This window comes from Budorcas taxicolor, chromosome 4 (assembly GCF_023091745.1).
Source record: "Budorcas taxicolor isolate Tak-1 chromosome 4, Takin1.1, whole genome shotgun sequence".
Classification (NCBI taxonomy): Eukaryota; Metazoa; Chordata; class Mammalia; order Artiodactyla; family Bovidae; genus Budorcas; species Budorcas taxicolor.
In genome coordinates this window covers 16,992,306-17,009,710 of record NC_068913.1, presented here as the reverse complement: position 1 = coordinate 17,009,710, position 17,405 = coordinate 16,992,306, and the positions used below count along the sequence as shown (strand labels likewise).

Here is a 17,405-nt window from a genome sequence, read left to right as displayed (position 1 = left end):
CAGACATTCAATTCTGGGCTTAATCACTTTAGAGTATACCTAGGTGGTAAAGAATCTGCCTGCTAATGCTCAATCCCTGGGTCAGGAAGATCCCCTGGAGAAGGGAATGGCAAACCCACCCCAGTATTCTTCCCTGGGATACCCCACGGACAGAAGAACCTGGTGGACTACAGATCATAGGGTTACAAAAGACTCAGACATGACTGAGCGACTAAACATCAACAGCAACAAAGACTGTGGCACTTTAAAATGTTTAAGCATTCATCTCCTAAGAAGGACACTCTTCTACTTTATACCAATACTATTATATAACTCCTGAGAATCCATAATACCCTCCAATATTTAGTTCATAGTAAATTTCACCAGGTGTTCCAAGAACATATTGATATTTATAGCCGTGTTTTGGTTTGACTCAGATTTCATTCAGGGTTTATACATTTGGTTGTGATGTTTCTGGGTACTTTTTGAGCCTTCGTGATATGTTCCTGTCATTCATGAGTCAGTCAGTTCAGTCGCTTAGTCATGGCTGACTCTTTGCGACCCCATGAAATGCAGCATTCCAGGCCTCCCTGTCCATCACCAACTCCTGGAGTTTACTCAGACTCATGTCCATTGAGTCGGTGATGCCATCCAACCATCTCATCCTCTGTCGTCCCCTTCTCTTCTCACCTTCAGTCTTTTCCAGCATCAGGGTCTTTTTAAATGAGTCAGTTCTTTGCATCAGGTGGCCAAAGTATTGGAGTTTCAGCTTCAGCATCAGTCCTTCCAGTGAATATTCAGGATTGATTTCCTAGAGGATGGACTTTCATTCATGAGTAGGGATTTATATTTTAGTCATCCTCTGGTCATGTTTATCTCTAAAGAACAGCTTTAGCCATTGTTTGTTGTCCACTTAGTTCACTTATAGGAATACTTCAAGGAAAATGCTTCTCATTTGAAGAATCATTACAATTATTTAAGGCTTCCCAGGTGGCGCTAGTGGTAAAGAGTCCGCCTGCCAAAGCAGGAGATGCAAGAGATGTGGGTTTGATTCTTGGGTTGGGAAGATCTCCTGGAGTAGGAAATGGCATCCAACTCCAGTATTCTTGCCTGGAAAATTCCACTAATGGGCAGAGGATCCTGGCAGGCTGCAGTCCATGGGGTTGCACAGAGTCAGACACAACTGAACAAGCTGAGCACAACAGGGGCTATTGCCCACTACACGTACAAACACACACACAGATAGTTATTTAACAAGTTCCTTTCTTGTATTTGGACTTCCCTGGTGGCTCAGATGGTAAAGCGTCTGCCTACAATGTGGGAGACCTGGGTTAGGTCCCTGGGTTGGGAAGATCCTCTGGAGAAGCCAATGGCAGCCCACTCCAGTACTCTTGCCTGGAAAATCCCATGGACAGAGGAGCGTGGTGGCTTACAGTTCATGGGGTCGCAAAGAGTCGGAGTCGACTGAGTGACTTCACTCTCACTTTCACTTTCTTTCTTGTACTTAATTAAGGCCTACTATACACCAGACATCATTTTCATGGAGCTTGGAAGTGAAATGGAACAGGAAAGGTAAAAATGGACTTTGTAACTAGTGGGAATAGAGGGAGGAAGCAGTTAAAACTTCCTTACTGGGAAGTCCCTGGTGGTCCAGTGTTTAAGACTCTGTGCTTCCCACTGCACAGAGTGGGTTTGGTCCCTGGTCCAAGAACTAAGATCCTACATGCAAGAGGTGTGGCCACAAAACAAAACAAACAAACGAAAACCAACATAAACAACTTCCTTTCTAAGCCAAGTTAGTACCATATATGTGAGAATGCTAAGTTGTATCATAGTAGTGGCCTGACTTTCCCCTCAAATGAGATAGGAAATGCCCAGCTTTCCTTGAACAACATAGCTACTTTTGTGTATTTTGTGAACACGTTAAAAAGTTAAATATTTTGAAAACATTTTTTTCTTCTAAATTAGCCAAGTACATTGTATTTTCAGAAGCAGAGAAGTCCCATTGCTTCTTCCCATCTTTCAGGTTATCCAACGCAAACAGCTAAAATCTGTCTAAAGAGTAGAACCGACATTTTAGGCTTATGTAAAAAATTCTTCAGCGTAAGCTTCAAAGTCCCCCTTTTATGATAAAAATAAAATTTACTGCAAAATATAGCCAGCAGTGTGTTGGGAGTGGATGGAGACCCATCAGAGAGAAGAGTATGAGTGCAGGCTGGGCAGAGAGAAGGCCCTCTCGCGGAGGGGAGCACTTCAGAAAGCTGCAGCCAGCACGTCAAACGACAGTGTGATAGCTGGATGGTGGCAGGGAATTGGGGGCTTCAAGAGAGTTGGCAGTGTACATGTGAATCATGAACCAAAAAACTACCTGTGAGCTTTAGGCCAAAGAGCCATGGTGATGGGGTGGTCGTGGAGGGTAGGTTGGAAGCTGTTGCTGGCTAAAAGTCATCAAGTGTTGTAGGCTTATTTATCCTGCAGGTACTTAATAAGCCCAAAAGGGTGAGCAGAAGACCCTCTGCAACCCCTACCTCCTCGTGACAGAGATCACCACACACAGTCTCTCAGAGGGGGGAGAGGTGACCAAGAGGTGACTTCGTGGTCACTGAAAGTGGCCAGAGCCCATCTTTGGACAGTTCTAAGCTTTTAGGCAAAAGGTTAAGAAATTAAAGAGTGAGTGTTGTTGTGAAGCATGCTTTTCAGGTCATTCAAGCATAGAGACTTCTTAAATTTTAAAAACATGTTCTAAGTGTTCAAATCTACCCAGCATTTCCATTTGATTTTGTTTATGTGAACCTCTTCTCTATTATCAGCCAAAAATATGAGTAAGTACAAAGAGAGAGGGACACACTGAGAACTTCACACCCTCACGATTTACCAGTGGTAACGGAGAGCCACAGGAGCTTGGGCCTGATTTAATGAAACCCTCTCTACGTGTGGTGGGTGTGATGGTATCTTTGTTGTTCCCCAGGAGGAGGTGGATGAATAAAGCTTCAACATCATCATTTCGTCCGTCCCTGAGAAGTAGCCTTAATGCCTAATGTGGAAGAATGGGATGCTGTAGACCTCCCCAGGGCCAGCAACTTTGTTTTGGACTATTTGTCTCCATCATCGTGATGGAATCGTCCATTGCTTTCTGTTTTCATAGGAAGTGTTTCAGAGGACACATTTTTTAGTGTCATGACACCTGGACAGTCTATTTACTTAACTTACCTACTTATGTAAATACACATGTATTGGGTTTCCCCAGTGGCTCAGCAATAAAGAATCCTCCTGCCAATGCAGGAGATGTAGGTTTTTATCCCTGGGACAGGAAGATCCCCTGGAGAAGGGCATGGCAACCCACTCCAGTATTCTTGCCTTGGAAATCCCATGGACAGATGAGCCTGGTGGGCTACAGTCCAGGGGGTCACAGAAGAGCTGGACGTGACTTAGCGACTAAGCAACAACAACTACACGTGTATTGCATATATCGTATGTATATAATATCCATTTCCATCCCTCCATATAATACAGAGGCACATTATCTTTGTCTTCTAGTTATCAGAATGCGCCTAAAGTTCTCATGGGCTTAGCTTTATGTTACAATTTGATTCTGAGTTCAAACAAGCTATATTTTGATAATGGCATGATTCTTTTAAATCACATCACTAAGGTACACAAAATTATAGAGCACAAAAATGCTGAAGCAACTTTGCAATAAAAAAAAAAAAATTAGTGAAAGCACAGGATTCTATAACATTTTCATTTTGCTATTGTTTCCTTAAGCTGCAACACCATTTTGAATTTGAATACCAGACCAAAGTGGATGGTGAAATAATCCTTCATCTTTATGACAAAGGAGGAATTGAACAAACAGTTTGTATGCTGGATGGAGTATTTGCGTTTATTTTACTGGATACTGCCAATAAGAAAGTGTTCTTGGGCAGAGATACCTACGGAGTGAGACCTTTGTTTAAAGCCATGACAGAAGATGGGTTTTTGGCCGTGTGTTCAGAAGCTAAAGGTAATGATAGAGTTTTTCTGTGGTTTTTCATTATTATCCCGATTCCGTGTTTTCTTTAGACCATATTTACAAATCTAATCCAATCCATATATACAAATGGGGCAACCCAATTTTTTATAAGTGACTATGTTAGTCGTGGAGTTTCTAGGCCTCCTTTTTTTTTTTAAACCACGGAGCTGGAGTCTCCTTTTTAGCACTTAAAATTCTGTGATCCTTACAGGATAGATCTGTAGTAAAGTCATATAATTTTTGTTGTGCTAATAGGTCCTGCATCTGGTTTGGTCCCATGTGTGTTTCCAAGTTTCCCTGTGTCACATGGTGACGGGAAGGTTGGCCAGTCCTGCAGTTACTGCATGTGGCACCGTGCCAGGCTGTTCCACAAAGTCATTTTTATTCAGCACTTTTTAAACAGCTTTCTTGGGGTATAATTTACATGCCATACAATTCGTCCATTTGAAGGGTACAGTTCAGTGGTTTTTAGTATGTTCATAGATATCTGCAACCAACACTAGTCAATTTAGAATTTTGTTTTTTTATCATCTCAAAACTAAGCCTTGTACTCTTAAGCGGTCACTCCCCATCCCTTTATATTCATTAAGCATTAAACTCCCTGTCCCTGTCTTCCTTCCTCCTTCCCCACCCCCAGTCCCAGCCAACCGCCAGTCATTCTATGTGGATTTCCCTATTCTGGCCGTTACATACCAATGGAGTCATATCCTATGTGGTCCGGTTTTTCATTACTGGCTTCTTTCACTTGGCATAATGTTTCCAGGGGTTGTCTATGTTGTAACATGTTATCAGTATTTACTTCTTTTTATTTACTTTTTATGACCTGAAGATATTCCATTACCTGGATATACCACATTCTGTTCATCCACTGTTTATTGTTTTGTCAGTTGATGGACAATTGGCTTTTATGAATAATGCTTCTCTACATATTTGGGTACAAGTTTTTGTGTGGTTTCATTTTTCTTGGGTATATACCTAGGAGTGATCACATGATTTACTCTATGTTTATAAATAGCATTAAAAAGAATAAAATATTTGGAATAAATGTAACAGAAGTACAAAACTGCATGCTGAAAACTGTAAAACATTGTTGAAAGAAGATCTAAAGAAATTGGAAAGCATCCCATGATCATGCATTGAAAACTTAACATTATTAAGTTGGCACAGACTCCCCTAATGGATCTACACATTCAACATGATCTCTGTCAGTATCCCAGGTGATTACTTTGTAGAAATTGACAAGCTGACTCTGAAATCCTTAGGTAATTGCAAAGGATTCAGAATAACCAAAGCAATCTTGATAAAGAATAAAGTAGGAGGACTCTCCCTTCCTGACTTCAAAATGTACTACAAAGCAAGGGTAATCAGGACAGTATGGTACTAGCAGAAAGATAGACATATAGATCATAGAGCTAAGAGTCCAGAAGTGCATCCATACATCTGCAGTCAACTGATTGTCAGTTAGGGTATTAGGACCATTCAATGGACAAAGAATAGTCTTTTCAACAAATGATGTTGGGACAAGTTGACATATGCAAAAAAAAAAAAAAACAAAACCAGTTAAACCATTACCTCACACCATTTATAAAAATCAAAGTGGATCAAATTCTAAAATTTGATCACTAAAGTAAGCACTAAAACTTTACTGCTGCTGCTAAGTCACTTCATTCGTGTCCGACTCTGTGCAACCCCATAGACGGTAGCCCACCAGGCTCCCCCGTCCCTGGGATTCTCCAGGCAAGAACACTGGAGTGGGTTGCCATTTCCTTCTCCAATGCATGAAAGTGAAAAGTGAAAGTGAAGTCACTCAGTCGTGTCTGACCCTCAGCAAGCCCATGGACTGCAGCCTTCCATGCTCCTCCGTCCATGGGATTATCCAGGCAAGAGTGGGGTGCCATTGCCTTCTCCGACTAAAACTTTATAGTAAAACTAAAACTTTAGTAAGCACTGAAACTATAAAACTCAGGAGAAAGCATGGGGTAAATCTTCATGACCTTCGATTTTGCAAAGATTTCTTTGACATGACACCAAAAGCACAAACAACAAGGGAAAAAAAGATAAATTGGATTTCATCAAAATTAAACATTCTTGTACTTGAGAGGACACCATCAGGATAGTGAAAACTCAACCCACAGAATGGAAGAAAATACTTGTACATCATATTTATCATTTTTTGACAGTGAAGTTGAGGAAGACAGTCACTGTTTATGTCCTAGCTAGACAGCAATGACATGCTAAACTGTGACCTACCCCCTTGTCTGCTTTCTTGCTTCATTGTTTAAATCCTTTCTCACTTGATGTGATCATACGAGAAAGAGCAGGTACATACATTATTCACCCAAAGTGCTGTTAGGGAAGCCCAGCAAAGAACACAAGGGAAAAATAGAGTCCTTACTTCCACGCTGTCTCTGATAACCTTGATATGGAATATAGTCTCACATCCAGTTTACCCTCTGAAATTTCTTGACTTGTAATTTTTTTTTACATCTTTAACTGCCCTTTTCTAAACAACAGGTCTCATCTGGGGTACTACAGCAGTTTTCCTTTCTCAGTGCTTCCAGAATAGACTATCTAAAACTCATTTGGTCCTGGTGCTTTAAATTGTAATTGCCCCTCAACTTCCGCAGGGGCTGTGTGCCTCACTTGAGGTTTCCTGGTGGGTGGTAAGATCTGGATCTCATTTGCTGTTTGAATTCCATACTACACAGTAGAATCCTGGGTTAACAAACTCAAATTGTACATCATAAGTATTCTATGTAGACAGGCTGTTACTATTTACAGTAAAACTTTAAATTATAACATTTAACTCACACACAGTATGTAATAACTACATAAGGGATATCTGAGTTTAAAGCACCTTAACAGTGGATCATTTTGCTTATTAAAGGACGGAGAACCATAGCTGTTTTTTTAAAAATAACTCAGGGATGACAAATAACTGCCAGGGTATCATAAAATTAAATTTCAAGTCCATCATTTTGTTTAATAAATGTATCTTTTGTTTGCTTAGTAAAGAAAATAGATTTTTTAAAATCAGAAATTCCAGCTAGGGAAAAGAAATTAAACATTGGAGGTTTTCTTATTGCCTTAAATTATTAGAAATCAGTGTAATTTTTCTGTATATCTCTGTACACTATTACCTTTCTAGTAGGGTTTGAGGTAATTATATTTTTCCTATTTTGCTTATGCAGTGAACATTGTATTTGTATTAAAAAGAGAAAATAAAGAGGAATTTAGACATGAAAGTTACTATGAAGTATTATCCTCATTTGAATAAATTTATCTTTTTGATTTTGTAGGACTTGTTAACTTGAAGCACTCCATGACTCCTTTTTTAAAAGTGGAGCCTTTTTCGCCAGGACATTATGAAGTTTTGGACTTAAAGCCAAATGGCAAAGTAGCATCGGTGGAAATGGTGAAATACCATCACTGTAGAGACGAGCCTCTGCATGCCCTGTATGACAACGTGGAGAAACTCTTCCCAGGTGAGAGAGCAGATGCCCATCCACCTGTTCCCCACCTCTCGCCCCGAGAGTACAGGAAAACTGTACTCTCACATCATTGAAATGACATCAGTTTGCAAATCTGTTTCCTTTTTAACTTGAAGGTGATGACACACTGAAATTTGGCCTGCTTCACTGTTGAGCAAATGCCACCGTGATAGAGGTGGATGATTGCATACCTGTTTCAATAAATAATTCAGCCCAGACCTTTCTGCAGCTGTTTCATTTCCTTTATATGTTAATAGGTTTTGAGATAGAAACTGTGAAGAGCAACCTCCGGATTCTTTTCGACAATGCCGTTAAGAAACGTTTGATGACGGACAGAAGGATTGGCTGCCTTTTATCAGGTGAAGTCAGCTTAAAAAATCTAATTACATTTTATGCATATGTAATTTAAATGATTTATAATGATCCTGGAGGCTTAGACTATAAAATACTTATTACTTAAAATACTATTGATTCAACCTTTCCTCCATTACAGGATGAAAAAGTTTTCTGTAAGTTGCTTTCAATATTCAAAATAATACAGCAACATAAAGTTATACTATAATTGTATTGGCATGAGTGAGCTAGTAAACATGTTTTAGAATGTTCATGTCCTCCTACTCCACAGTCTTGATGTAAGCCCTAGAATGTGTAGTGTTTTTTGTTGGTGTTCAGTCACTCACTAAGTAGTGTCGAACTCTTTGCAGCCCCATGGACTGCAGCACACCAGGCTTCCCCTGTCCTTCACTATCTCCCAGAGTTTGCTCAAACTCATGTCCATTGAGTCCATGATGCCATCCAACCATCTCCTTCTTTGTTACCCTCTTCTCATCTTGCCCTCAGTCTTTCCCAGCATCAGGGTCTTTTCCAATGAGTCAGCTCTTCGCGTCAGGTGGCCAAAGTATTGGAGCTTCAGCATCAGTCCTTCCAATGAATATTCAGGGTTGATTTCCTTTAGGATTGACTAGTTTGATTTCCTTCCTGTCCAAGGGACTCTCAAGAGTCTTCTCCAGCACCACAGCTCAAAAGCATCAATTCTTTGGCACAGTGGCTTTTAACCAGTTTGAGTACAGTTACTATTATGACAGGTTAACTGTTAGAGTTTTCTTACTCAAGGTGATTTTCAGTTTATACAACTTGGGGATTTTAAAGGCAAAACTCTAATCTTGGTGCTTGGGAGGAATGTAAATCACCTCTGCTCCTCTCTTAAGTAAGGCCCGTAACCACCACACTTTCTTTCTCGCTCACAGGTGGCTTGGATTCCAGTTTGGTTGCTGCCACTCTGTTGAAGCAGCTACAAGAGGCCCAAGTACAGTACCCTCTCCAGACATTTGCGATTGGCATGGAAGACAGTCCCGATTTACTAGCTGCTAGAAAGGTAAGACACTGCCTCTTCCTGTTAAGTGGTTAAGACAGACGTGTTAATAATTGATGGTTCTATACTTTGCTGCTGTATTGACTTAGGTAATTGTTTTGAATTAAATATATTAAAATGGAATGAAACACCTATTGAAAATCACTTGTGCTGTACACTGTATTTTGGGTACTTTTATCTTCTGTGGGCCACACAATCCTCATAAAACCCAGTGATGGTAATCCTGTCCTTTGAAGAGTAAGGGCATAGTAGAGTGGTTAAGGCTGAAGGCTTTGGAGCCTGATTGTTGGTTTCAAATCTTCGCTTTAGCACACAGTCCCACACTCATGTAATGGGAGTGCTCATATCTACTGTGGCACAGTTTTGAGGTGAAAATTACATAGTTCATATAAAGTGTGTGGGATAGAACCTAGCGTGTAGTAAGTACTTAGAATGTTTGCCGTTCTTGTTGCTTTTCAGTTTCTTTATAAGATACTATTTAGGACTGTGGGCAAAGAGAACGTTGTACGCATTCAGTGTGTGGTAGACCTGTTCCCACTCTGGAACTTCCATAGAGTGGATGACAAAGATCAAGAGTGGTGTGAAAGCCAGTTGACTGATGCTGAATGAATCTGCAAGAGCCAGAGAAAACTGAGGGGAGGGGCCATTTAGTTTAGGAGTAGGATTCTAGATGTAAACTGAGGCATTGCAGGAGGGCCAAAAGGAGATAAAATCAGCATGAGGGGAGTGGACGCCATGCTTGTTGGGGTGAAGTCTTGGAAAGAGAAGGGCAGACAGGAGGTCTGCCTCTTGTGGTCAGTGGAGGGCAGACACTGGGGGACACAGGGGAGCCAGACTAATGGGGCTTGTATGCAGTGGCCTGGAGAATCATTTCCCCTTACTGTGGTGGCCTGTGAAATCATTTCCTCTCAGTTTGTCTTACTTGTTTTCCACCATTGTTAATTCATGATGTGTTATGAACTACTGTTTCATTTTTGAGAGTTTTCCTTTTCTGGAACGTCCCTGGTGGTCTAGTAGTTAAGACTGAGCTTCCAAAGCAAGGGTCATGAGCTTGGTCCCTGGTCAGGGACCTAAGATCCCACATACTATATGAAATGGCCGAAAAAAACCACAGTTTTTTCTTGAAAGATTAGTCCTTTTCTTTGAAAACCAGGCATATGCATATTTCTTTATGTTATCAGGTGGCAAATCATATTGGGAGCGAACACCATGAAGTCCTCTTTAACTCTGAGGAAGGCATTCAGGTCCTGGATGAAGTCATATTTTCCTTGGAAACTTACGATATTACAACAGTCCGTGCTTCAGTAGGTAAGGTATTTTATGATCCCCAAAATATTTTAATACTGAAAAGAGTGTAAGGTTTAAAAGCTACTATTTCAAGCAGTTGTTCAAAGAACAATACTCATGCATGAACTCAGGTAAAATTCCTGTGTCAGCAGTTGTTGAAGACAAAACATTTAAGAATTTCTTAATTCCTTAAGAATTAAGTATATATAGTTAAACTTCCACATTTTGGTATCACTATTTATATTCCTTCAAAGAGTAGATGCGTAGTTTTCTGTACCCTCTTTCCCCCTGTTTTTCTATATAAAAGTTTGTTGGACTATACATTCTAACTAGTTTTTGTAAGGAATCCTCGTTTTAAATATATTTTGGTAAATAGTCCATCAATAACTATTATTGTCTAGGAATAAATACTTGCTTTGCCCTGTGGGTACATACTGAGATCATAATTATACTCCAAATCAGACTGGCCAAATATTGCTGAGCTGCTAAACGCTATTGGCTTTGACACACCTCTCTTTTAAGGAACTCAGAGTCCAATAGGATTCCATTGCAAAGTTTAGAGTCTGGATTCTCATGCTTTAAACTTCGCAGTAACATCACTGGGGTGCTCTCTCTCCCAAAGGAGCAAAAATGCTTTCTTGAAGGGCAAAAATCTTAGGTAGCACAGTGGTTTCTGGCTTTCCAAAGTACTTAGATATACAGTATTTCTGGTACTAATATTTCATTGGTGAAGGAGATTAGGGGAAAAGATCTAAAAAGTATCACTAGGGTGGTGATAATGAAAAAACCCAAGAACAAATACTAGTTTACAGGGCCGTGGAACAGGACCAACTAGCATCTTTTAACATGCTTTGCTGTATTTGAAATACGCTGAATGGGGAGTAAATATGAGGGAAGAAGCCCCAAATTAAAATTAAGCTACCAAAACCCCAACTTATTATTTTCATGTAGTGATCCTAGTGTGAGAGTTATCAAATTTAAGACATTTGAGTCATTGTTCAGCAGAATTTTTTTAGTGTTTTTAACATTGTTTAGCAAAATTTTCAGATAGACATTCTTGGTCTGAAAGTGGGAATATTTTAAAACCTATATATAAAATTATGAAAGGGCTATGTTATCACAGCAGTACAACTTTTAGATTAAGTACATAGAAGTGGGTTGCACTGTAGATAAAAGGTCATTATTTTGCAAACTACTTCACAATAACAGAGTCTAAACTAATAGCAAAGCTTGCCGCCATTTTCGGCATTTTTAGTAGAGGGTTATGTGGACATTAACAGTAATTTCTGTCTCTTGTTTAAGGTATGTACTTAATTTCTAAGTACATTCGGAAGAACACAGATAGCGTGGTGATCTTCTCTGGAGAAGGTTCAGATGAACTTACGCAGGGTTATATATATTTTCACAAGGTACGCATTCTCAAAGGGAAGGATATTGGTCCCAGGGGAAGAAAAGTATGAATTATTTGACCACTTTCTCTTGTCTCTTTTTGATATAACAGTAACACTTGGAGTATTTTGTGAGGCATTTGAGAAAATCTGATACTGTCTGTATTTGTTTGGGTGAGAAAGAAGTCTTAATTGTGTCAGATAATACCCATCTTTTAAAAACTAGTTAACATAAGAATCCCATTTCTGGTATTTCTTAGTCCCCTGTTGTCTTACGGGCTTTGGACAACGTGAACCTGTCATTTTATCTATTGGTTCTAGCAGTCTTGGAGCAAGGGAAGGCACACTTCATAAAGCATTTACTTTCTTCCCTAAGCTTTGGTGTCTTTTTGTCTTACTCACCTTTAGAGTTGGAGTTGTGTGCAAGAATACGAAATAAGAAATTCATGTACCGAAAGCAAAGCTTGAAGGGTGTATTTTTAACTTCAGCTCTGTTTGTAAACAGGCTCCTTCCCCGGAGAAAGCTGAGGAGGAGAGTGAGCGGCTTCTAAGGGAACTCTACTTGTTTGATGTTCTCCGAGCAGATCGAACTACTGCGGCCCATGGGTATCTTGATATTTTAGGAAGTCATTGTAAAAATAACCTCAAGAAACAAAAGGCTTTCTTTTCATTTAGTATATGCTGTGAAGTATGCCTTTTATAGAAAAGATGAAGCTTGACTCGTAGTGCAGAAGGAGTAAACTGAATCAGAGCGGTGTTGCCAGGCTGAGAGTACGTGGATAGGTGGTTTCAGGTGGAGTTTCTGTCTTGAAAACAACATTCTGCCCACTTCTGGGCAGCTGAGAGGAAAGGCAGTTGCAGCTCTTCGGGGTCTTTTTAAGAGAAATAAAGCTTATACAGCTTCATGTAGTTTAGTAAGCCTTTAGTGCTTGCTTGCCATGTCTGTTTGATGCTGTGGGAATCATGTAGGGGAGAGGGAAGTGAAGATGCAAGAGATTTGATTAGCTTATAAAATAAGTTTCTTGGGTATCATTTCTGATTATTGAAAGTTACCATTTTTTAAAGCTGGTCATTTAAAGACTCTTAACTGTATGTGATGGGGCTTCCCTGATGGGAAGAATCCCCCTGCCCAATGCTGGAGTGGCAGGTTCAATCCCTGGGTCAGAAAGATCCCCTGGAGAAGGAAATGGCAACCCACTACTCCAGCATTCTTGCCTGGGAAATCCCATGAACAGAGGAGCTTGGTTGGGTACAGTCCATGAGGTCGCAAAAGAGCCAGGCACAACTTAGTGACTAAACAATAATAACAACTGGATGTGATAAACAGTCTCTTTTGGTTGCTTCTACCAAGTCACACTTAGGTTAGAAAATAATAGGAGGTTGGAGAATGAACTGAATTCAGATGTTTTTATTACTAATTGATTAATAACATATTCAGTATAAATCAGTGGTCCATGGCGTTCTTCATCAGAGGTCACATCATCTGTTTCTTGAACCCTGGTTAGGACAGGTAGATAATAGCCACAGATTGGCATCACAGTTTTTAATAGGATAATAGGTAGTCTCACCTAGAAAAAACTATGACTCAGAAAAGTCTAGGCAAAGTCCATTCTTAATGTTCAGATCACTCATAATTCTTTTTCTGCTTTTTGAGATGTTTCATAGATTACAGAAGGGAAAGTAAAAGTAATTATTCTCCAGTAGTTCACTCCCTAGACGACATAATACATATTTTGAGTGAAGGTTTTTGTACTCATGCATTTAGTGTAGGGCAGTTATGTAGGACTGTAAAAATGACTTTATGATCTTAACATCATTTAGAGGCTGGGTGAATTCCTAGGAGACTAAATCATAATCGAAACTGGCGGGTGCTAAAGATCCATTTTGACTTAGATTTCCTTTTCCTTTTTAAGCCTTGAATTGAGAGTCCCTTTCTTGGATCATCGCTTTTCTTCCTACTACTTGTCTCTGCCACCAGATATGAGAGTTCCCAAGGTGGGTAAATCAACTTAGTAAAAACTGTCCATTGATACTGGTCATATTTAGAACTTTTACTGATACTCCTTTCGTTTTCATGTCAGAATGGGATAGAAAAGCATCTCCTGAGAGAGACATTTGAGGACTCCAATCTGATACCTAAAGAGATTCTCTGGCGACCAAAAGAAGCCTTCAGTGATGGAATAACCTCAGTTAAAAATTCTTGGTTTAGGATTTTACAGGACTATATTGAACATCAGGTATCATAAAAGTATATTTTATGGAATAAGACAATTGGATGCAAAGTTGTAATCACTGTTCATTTTGTATTTAATGTAAATGTTTTGTGACTGTAGGAGGGATTCCCTATAAATAATACCTCTTTTAAATTTCAAGGATTCTGTAAAAATTAAGTAGTATGAAGGATTATAAGTAGCATCTAGAATACAGAGAGGAGACTCAGTGGTCCCCTCTGACTTTTATCTTACACATTTTGGGGCACCTGTTGGGTGCCAGACTTACGCACAAAAGAATCAAATGCTTAGAGCCACCACTTTGGAGAACTATGCGTGTGAATGTTCCTGAAAGGTCACTGCAGCTATGTACAGTAGGGTATTTTAGCGTTTTCTAAGGGATTAAAAGAGTCTCTCAGTATTCAGAGATGTCTTTTCTTTTTTTTGTTTGATTTTTGTTTTTGTGAAACCAGATTAAGTACAGATATTTCTGTGCCATTTATAAGGCCATTTCACTTCTGTCCTGTTACTCTTGCAGGTTGATGATGCAGCGATGGCAAGCGCAGCCCAGAAATTTCCCATCAACACCCCCAAAACAAAAGAAGGCTATTACTACCGTCAGATCTTTGAAAACCACTACCCGGGCCGTGCCGACTGGCTGCCCCATTACTGGATGCCCAGGTGGACCAGCGCCACGGATCCTTCTGCCCGCACTCTGACCCACTACAAGGCCGCTGCCAAAGCTTAGGCACTCGCTGAGCCCTGGAGTCAAAAGTAATCATTTCTCCTCCTTGTGAAGGGTAGGGGTCTTGAGGGCAGGAAGTGCAAAATAAAAGTCTTAAATCCGAGACTTTGCTATAATCATTTATATTCATACAGCCCCGTGACCAGAGATAGGTAGAAGGTGAACAGCTTTTACTGTATCACAGGAAGGTAGAGAGTGAGATCGGAGAAGGGAAACCATCTGATGGCTGGGAGACCTCACACAGCCTCTCCTGTAGAGGACTTCTGGGTCTCATGCCAGCAGGGCATCCTTATGGTCCTTGCTGCATGTGAGTGTGGTCCTCCTCTGGCTTCTTCCCTTGGTTCTCTCTGCATTCCCAACAGCTGGCTAGTTACACTCTGGAGAGGTGAGTGACTTGTAAGACTTGGACAGCTCTGTTTTGTAAAATAGGTTGACTGGAAACTGCACAGCCTAAAAGCTGAGAATTATGTTTTATTAGGTGGAGTCTCTGACTTAAGCCCCGAAGACAGCCTCTCAGATGGCTCTGAGGGACCACTCTAAAGAGGTAAGGGAAGGGGTAGGATATACAGGAGTTTCTGCAACAAAGGCCAAGTAGTCTGGCATATCAACAGATGACTAGTGGAAACCCAGGCATCTCAAGTTAATGAACGTAGCGCTTTTCCAGGTATGGGGAGATGCAAGAGTCTGGCCTCACTGAAATGATTCCTTTGGTGTGCACCTCAACTGTCAAGGGCCGATATCCTGCTTTTCTCCATCGTGAACCCCTCAGGGTGTACAGTTGGGTGGCGGATGGCTGATAGCTTAATGGCTGCAATATTCTTTGTTTGCTGACACATCAGGCAACTTTTTTCATTCACGGATAAGTAATTTACGTTTTATTCTGTTGATCTGACATCTCTTCTGTAACTATTGTTGTAAATTGGGAGTCAGCAGGCTTTTTCAGGGCTAGACAGTAAATGTTTTAGGACTTACAGACCTCTGTTGGAGCTGTTCAGCTCTGCCACTATGGTGTAAAAGCAGTCACAGATGGTGTGGAAACTCGGAGGCAAGGCCATGATAGGCACACACATGGGCATGGCCGTGTTCTATTAAAACTTAGAAAAAGAAGCAGTGGGCTAGATTCAGCCCATAGGCCATAGTTTACCAAGCCCTGTTGTAGAGCCACGTATTTCTCATAAAAGGGAAAAGCATTCTGAACCCAGTTGGAGGAAGAGAAAATGTAACAATGAACAGGTCAATTTTCATTTGAATGCTCATTGGTTGTTTAGGGACAGGATTGTGAAATCTATTTTAAAGGTGAGTTTAGTTATTAGAAATTTTTGAAGGAGAAACTCCTGGTGCACAGGTATATACAAGAATGCTTGATGGGAAGAGGGAGTAGGCCAGGAATTTAGCCAGTAAGTTGGAAACTGGACACTGTTGAAGGTGAGCTATAGGCCTTCGCTTATTTTTACAGTCTTTAAAGATACTTTGACATAAATTGTGCCCATGTCATCTTAGGTCAGTCTCCCAAGGTAATAGAAGTAAAAGCAAAAAGAAACAAGTGGGACCTAATCAAACATACAAGCTTTCTGTACAGCAAAGACAACCATAAAATGAAAAGATGACCTATGGAATGGGAGAAGATGTTTGCAAATGATGCAGTGGTCAAGGGCCTAATTTCCAAAATAACAACCCAATTGAAAAATGGGCAGAAGATCTAATTAGATATTTCTCCAAAGAAGACATTCAGATGGCTAATGGGCAACACCGTTAATTATTAGAGAAATGCAAATAAAAACTGCAATGAGATATCACCTCACACTGGTCAGAATGGCCAGTATTAAAAAGTCTACTAATAACAGATGCTAGAGAGAGTGTAAAGGAAAGGAAACCCTTTTGGTGGGTTGGTGGGAATGTAAATTGGTGCAGCCACTATGGAGAACAGTGTGGAGGTTCTTCAGTGAAAAATATTTGCCATATGATCCAGCAATCCCACTCCAGGGCATATATTTGAAGAAAACTCTACTTCAAAAATATGCATGCATCCTAATGTTCAAAGCAGCACTATTTACAATAGCCAGAACATGGAAACAACCTAAATGCCCATCAACAGATGAATGGATAAAGATGTGGTATACAAACACACACACTGGAATATTCAGTTCAGTTCAGTCGCTCAGTTGTGTCTAACTCTTTGTGATCCCATGGACTGCGGTACATCAGGCTTCCTTGTCCATCACCAACTCCCAGAGCTTACTCAAACTCATGTCCATCCAGTCGGTGATGCCATCCAACCCTCTCATCCTCTGTCATCCCCTTCTCCTCCCACCTTCAGTCTTTCCCAGCATCAGGGTCTTTTCAAATGAGGCAGCTCTTTGCATCAGGTGGCCAAAGTATTGGCGTTTCAGCTTCAGCATCAGTCCTTCCAATGAATATTCAGGACTGATTTCCTCTAGGATGGACTGGTTGAATCTCCTTGCAGTCCAAGGGACTCTCAAGAGTCTTCTGCAACACCACAGTTCAAAAGCATCAATTCTTCGGTGCTCAGCTTTCTTTATAGTCCAACACTCACATCCATACGTGACTATTGGAAAAAGCAAAGCTTTGACTAGATGGACCTTTATTAGCAAAGTAATGTCTCTGCTTTTTAATATGCTGTCTAGGTTGGTCATAACTTTACTTCCAAGGAGCAAGCCTCTTAATTTCATGGCTGCAGTCACCATCTGCAGTGATTTTGGAGCCCAAGGAAATGAAGTCTGTCTCTGTTTCCAATGTTTCCCCATCTTTTTGCCATGAAGTGATGGGACCAGATGCCATGATCTTAGTTTTCTGAATGTTGAGTTTTAAGTCAACTTTTTCACTCTCCTCTTTCACTTTCATTAAGAGGCTCTTTAATTCTTGCTTTCTGCCATAAGGGTGGTGACATCTGCATATCTGAG

The 17,405-nt window shown here is 40.4% G+C and overlaps 1 protein-coding gene across 2 annotated transcripts in view; it reads left to right on the top strand.

The window, feature by feature from the left end:
* ASNS (asparagine synthetase (glutamine-hydrolyzing)) overlaps positions 1-14,559 on the top strand; it is an 88,129-nt gene extending 73,570 nt beyond the window's left edge. For both annotated transcript variants that reach the window (XM_052638682.1, XM_052638683.1), the window contains 10 exons: positions 3,745-3,982; positions 7,291-7,476; positions 7,740-7,841; positions 8,730-8,857; positions 10,036-10,162; positions 11,444-11,550; positions 12,035-12,135; positions 13,443-13,524; positions 13,611-13,766; positions 14,278-14,559. In XM_052638682.1, coding sequence (XP_052494642.1) covers positions 3,745-3,982; positions 7,291-7,476; positions 7,740-7,841; positions 8,730-8,857; positions 10,036-10,162; positions 11,444-11,550; positions 12,035-12,135; positions 13,443-13,524; positions 13,611-13,766; positions 14,278-14,487 — 1,437 coding nt within the window. In that variant the 3' untranslated portion in view covers positions 14,488-14,559. The remainder of the gene's footprint in view (positions 1-3,744; positions 3,983-7,290; positions 7,477-7,739; positions 7,842-8,729; positions 8,858-10,035; positions 10,163-11,443; positions 11,551-12,034; positions 12,136-13,442; positions 13,525-13,610; positions 13,767-14,277) is intronic.
* Positions 14,560-17,405: the final 2,846 nt, after the last annotated feature.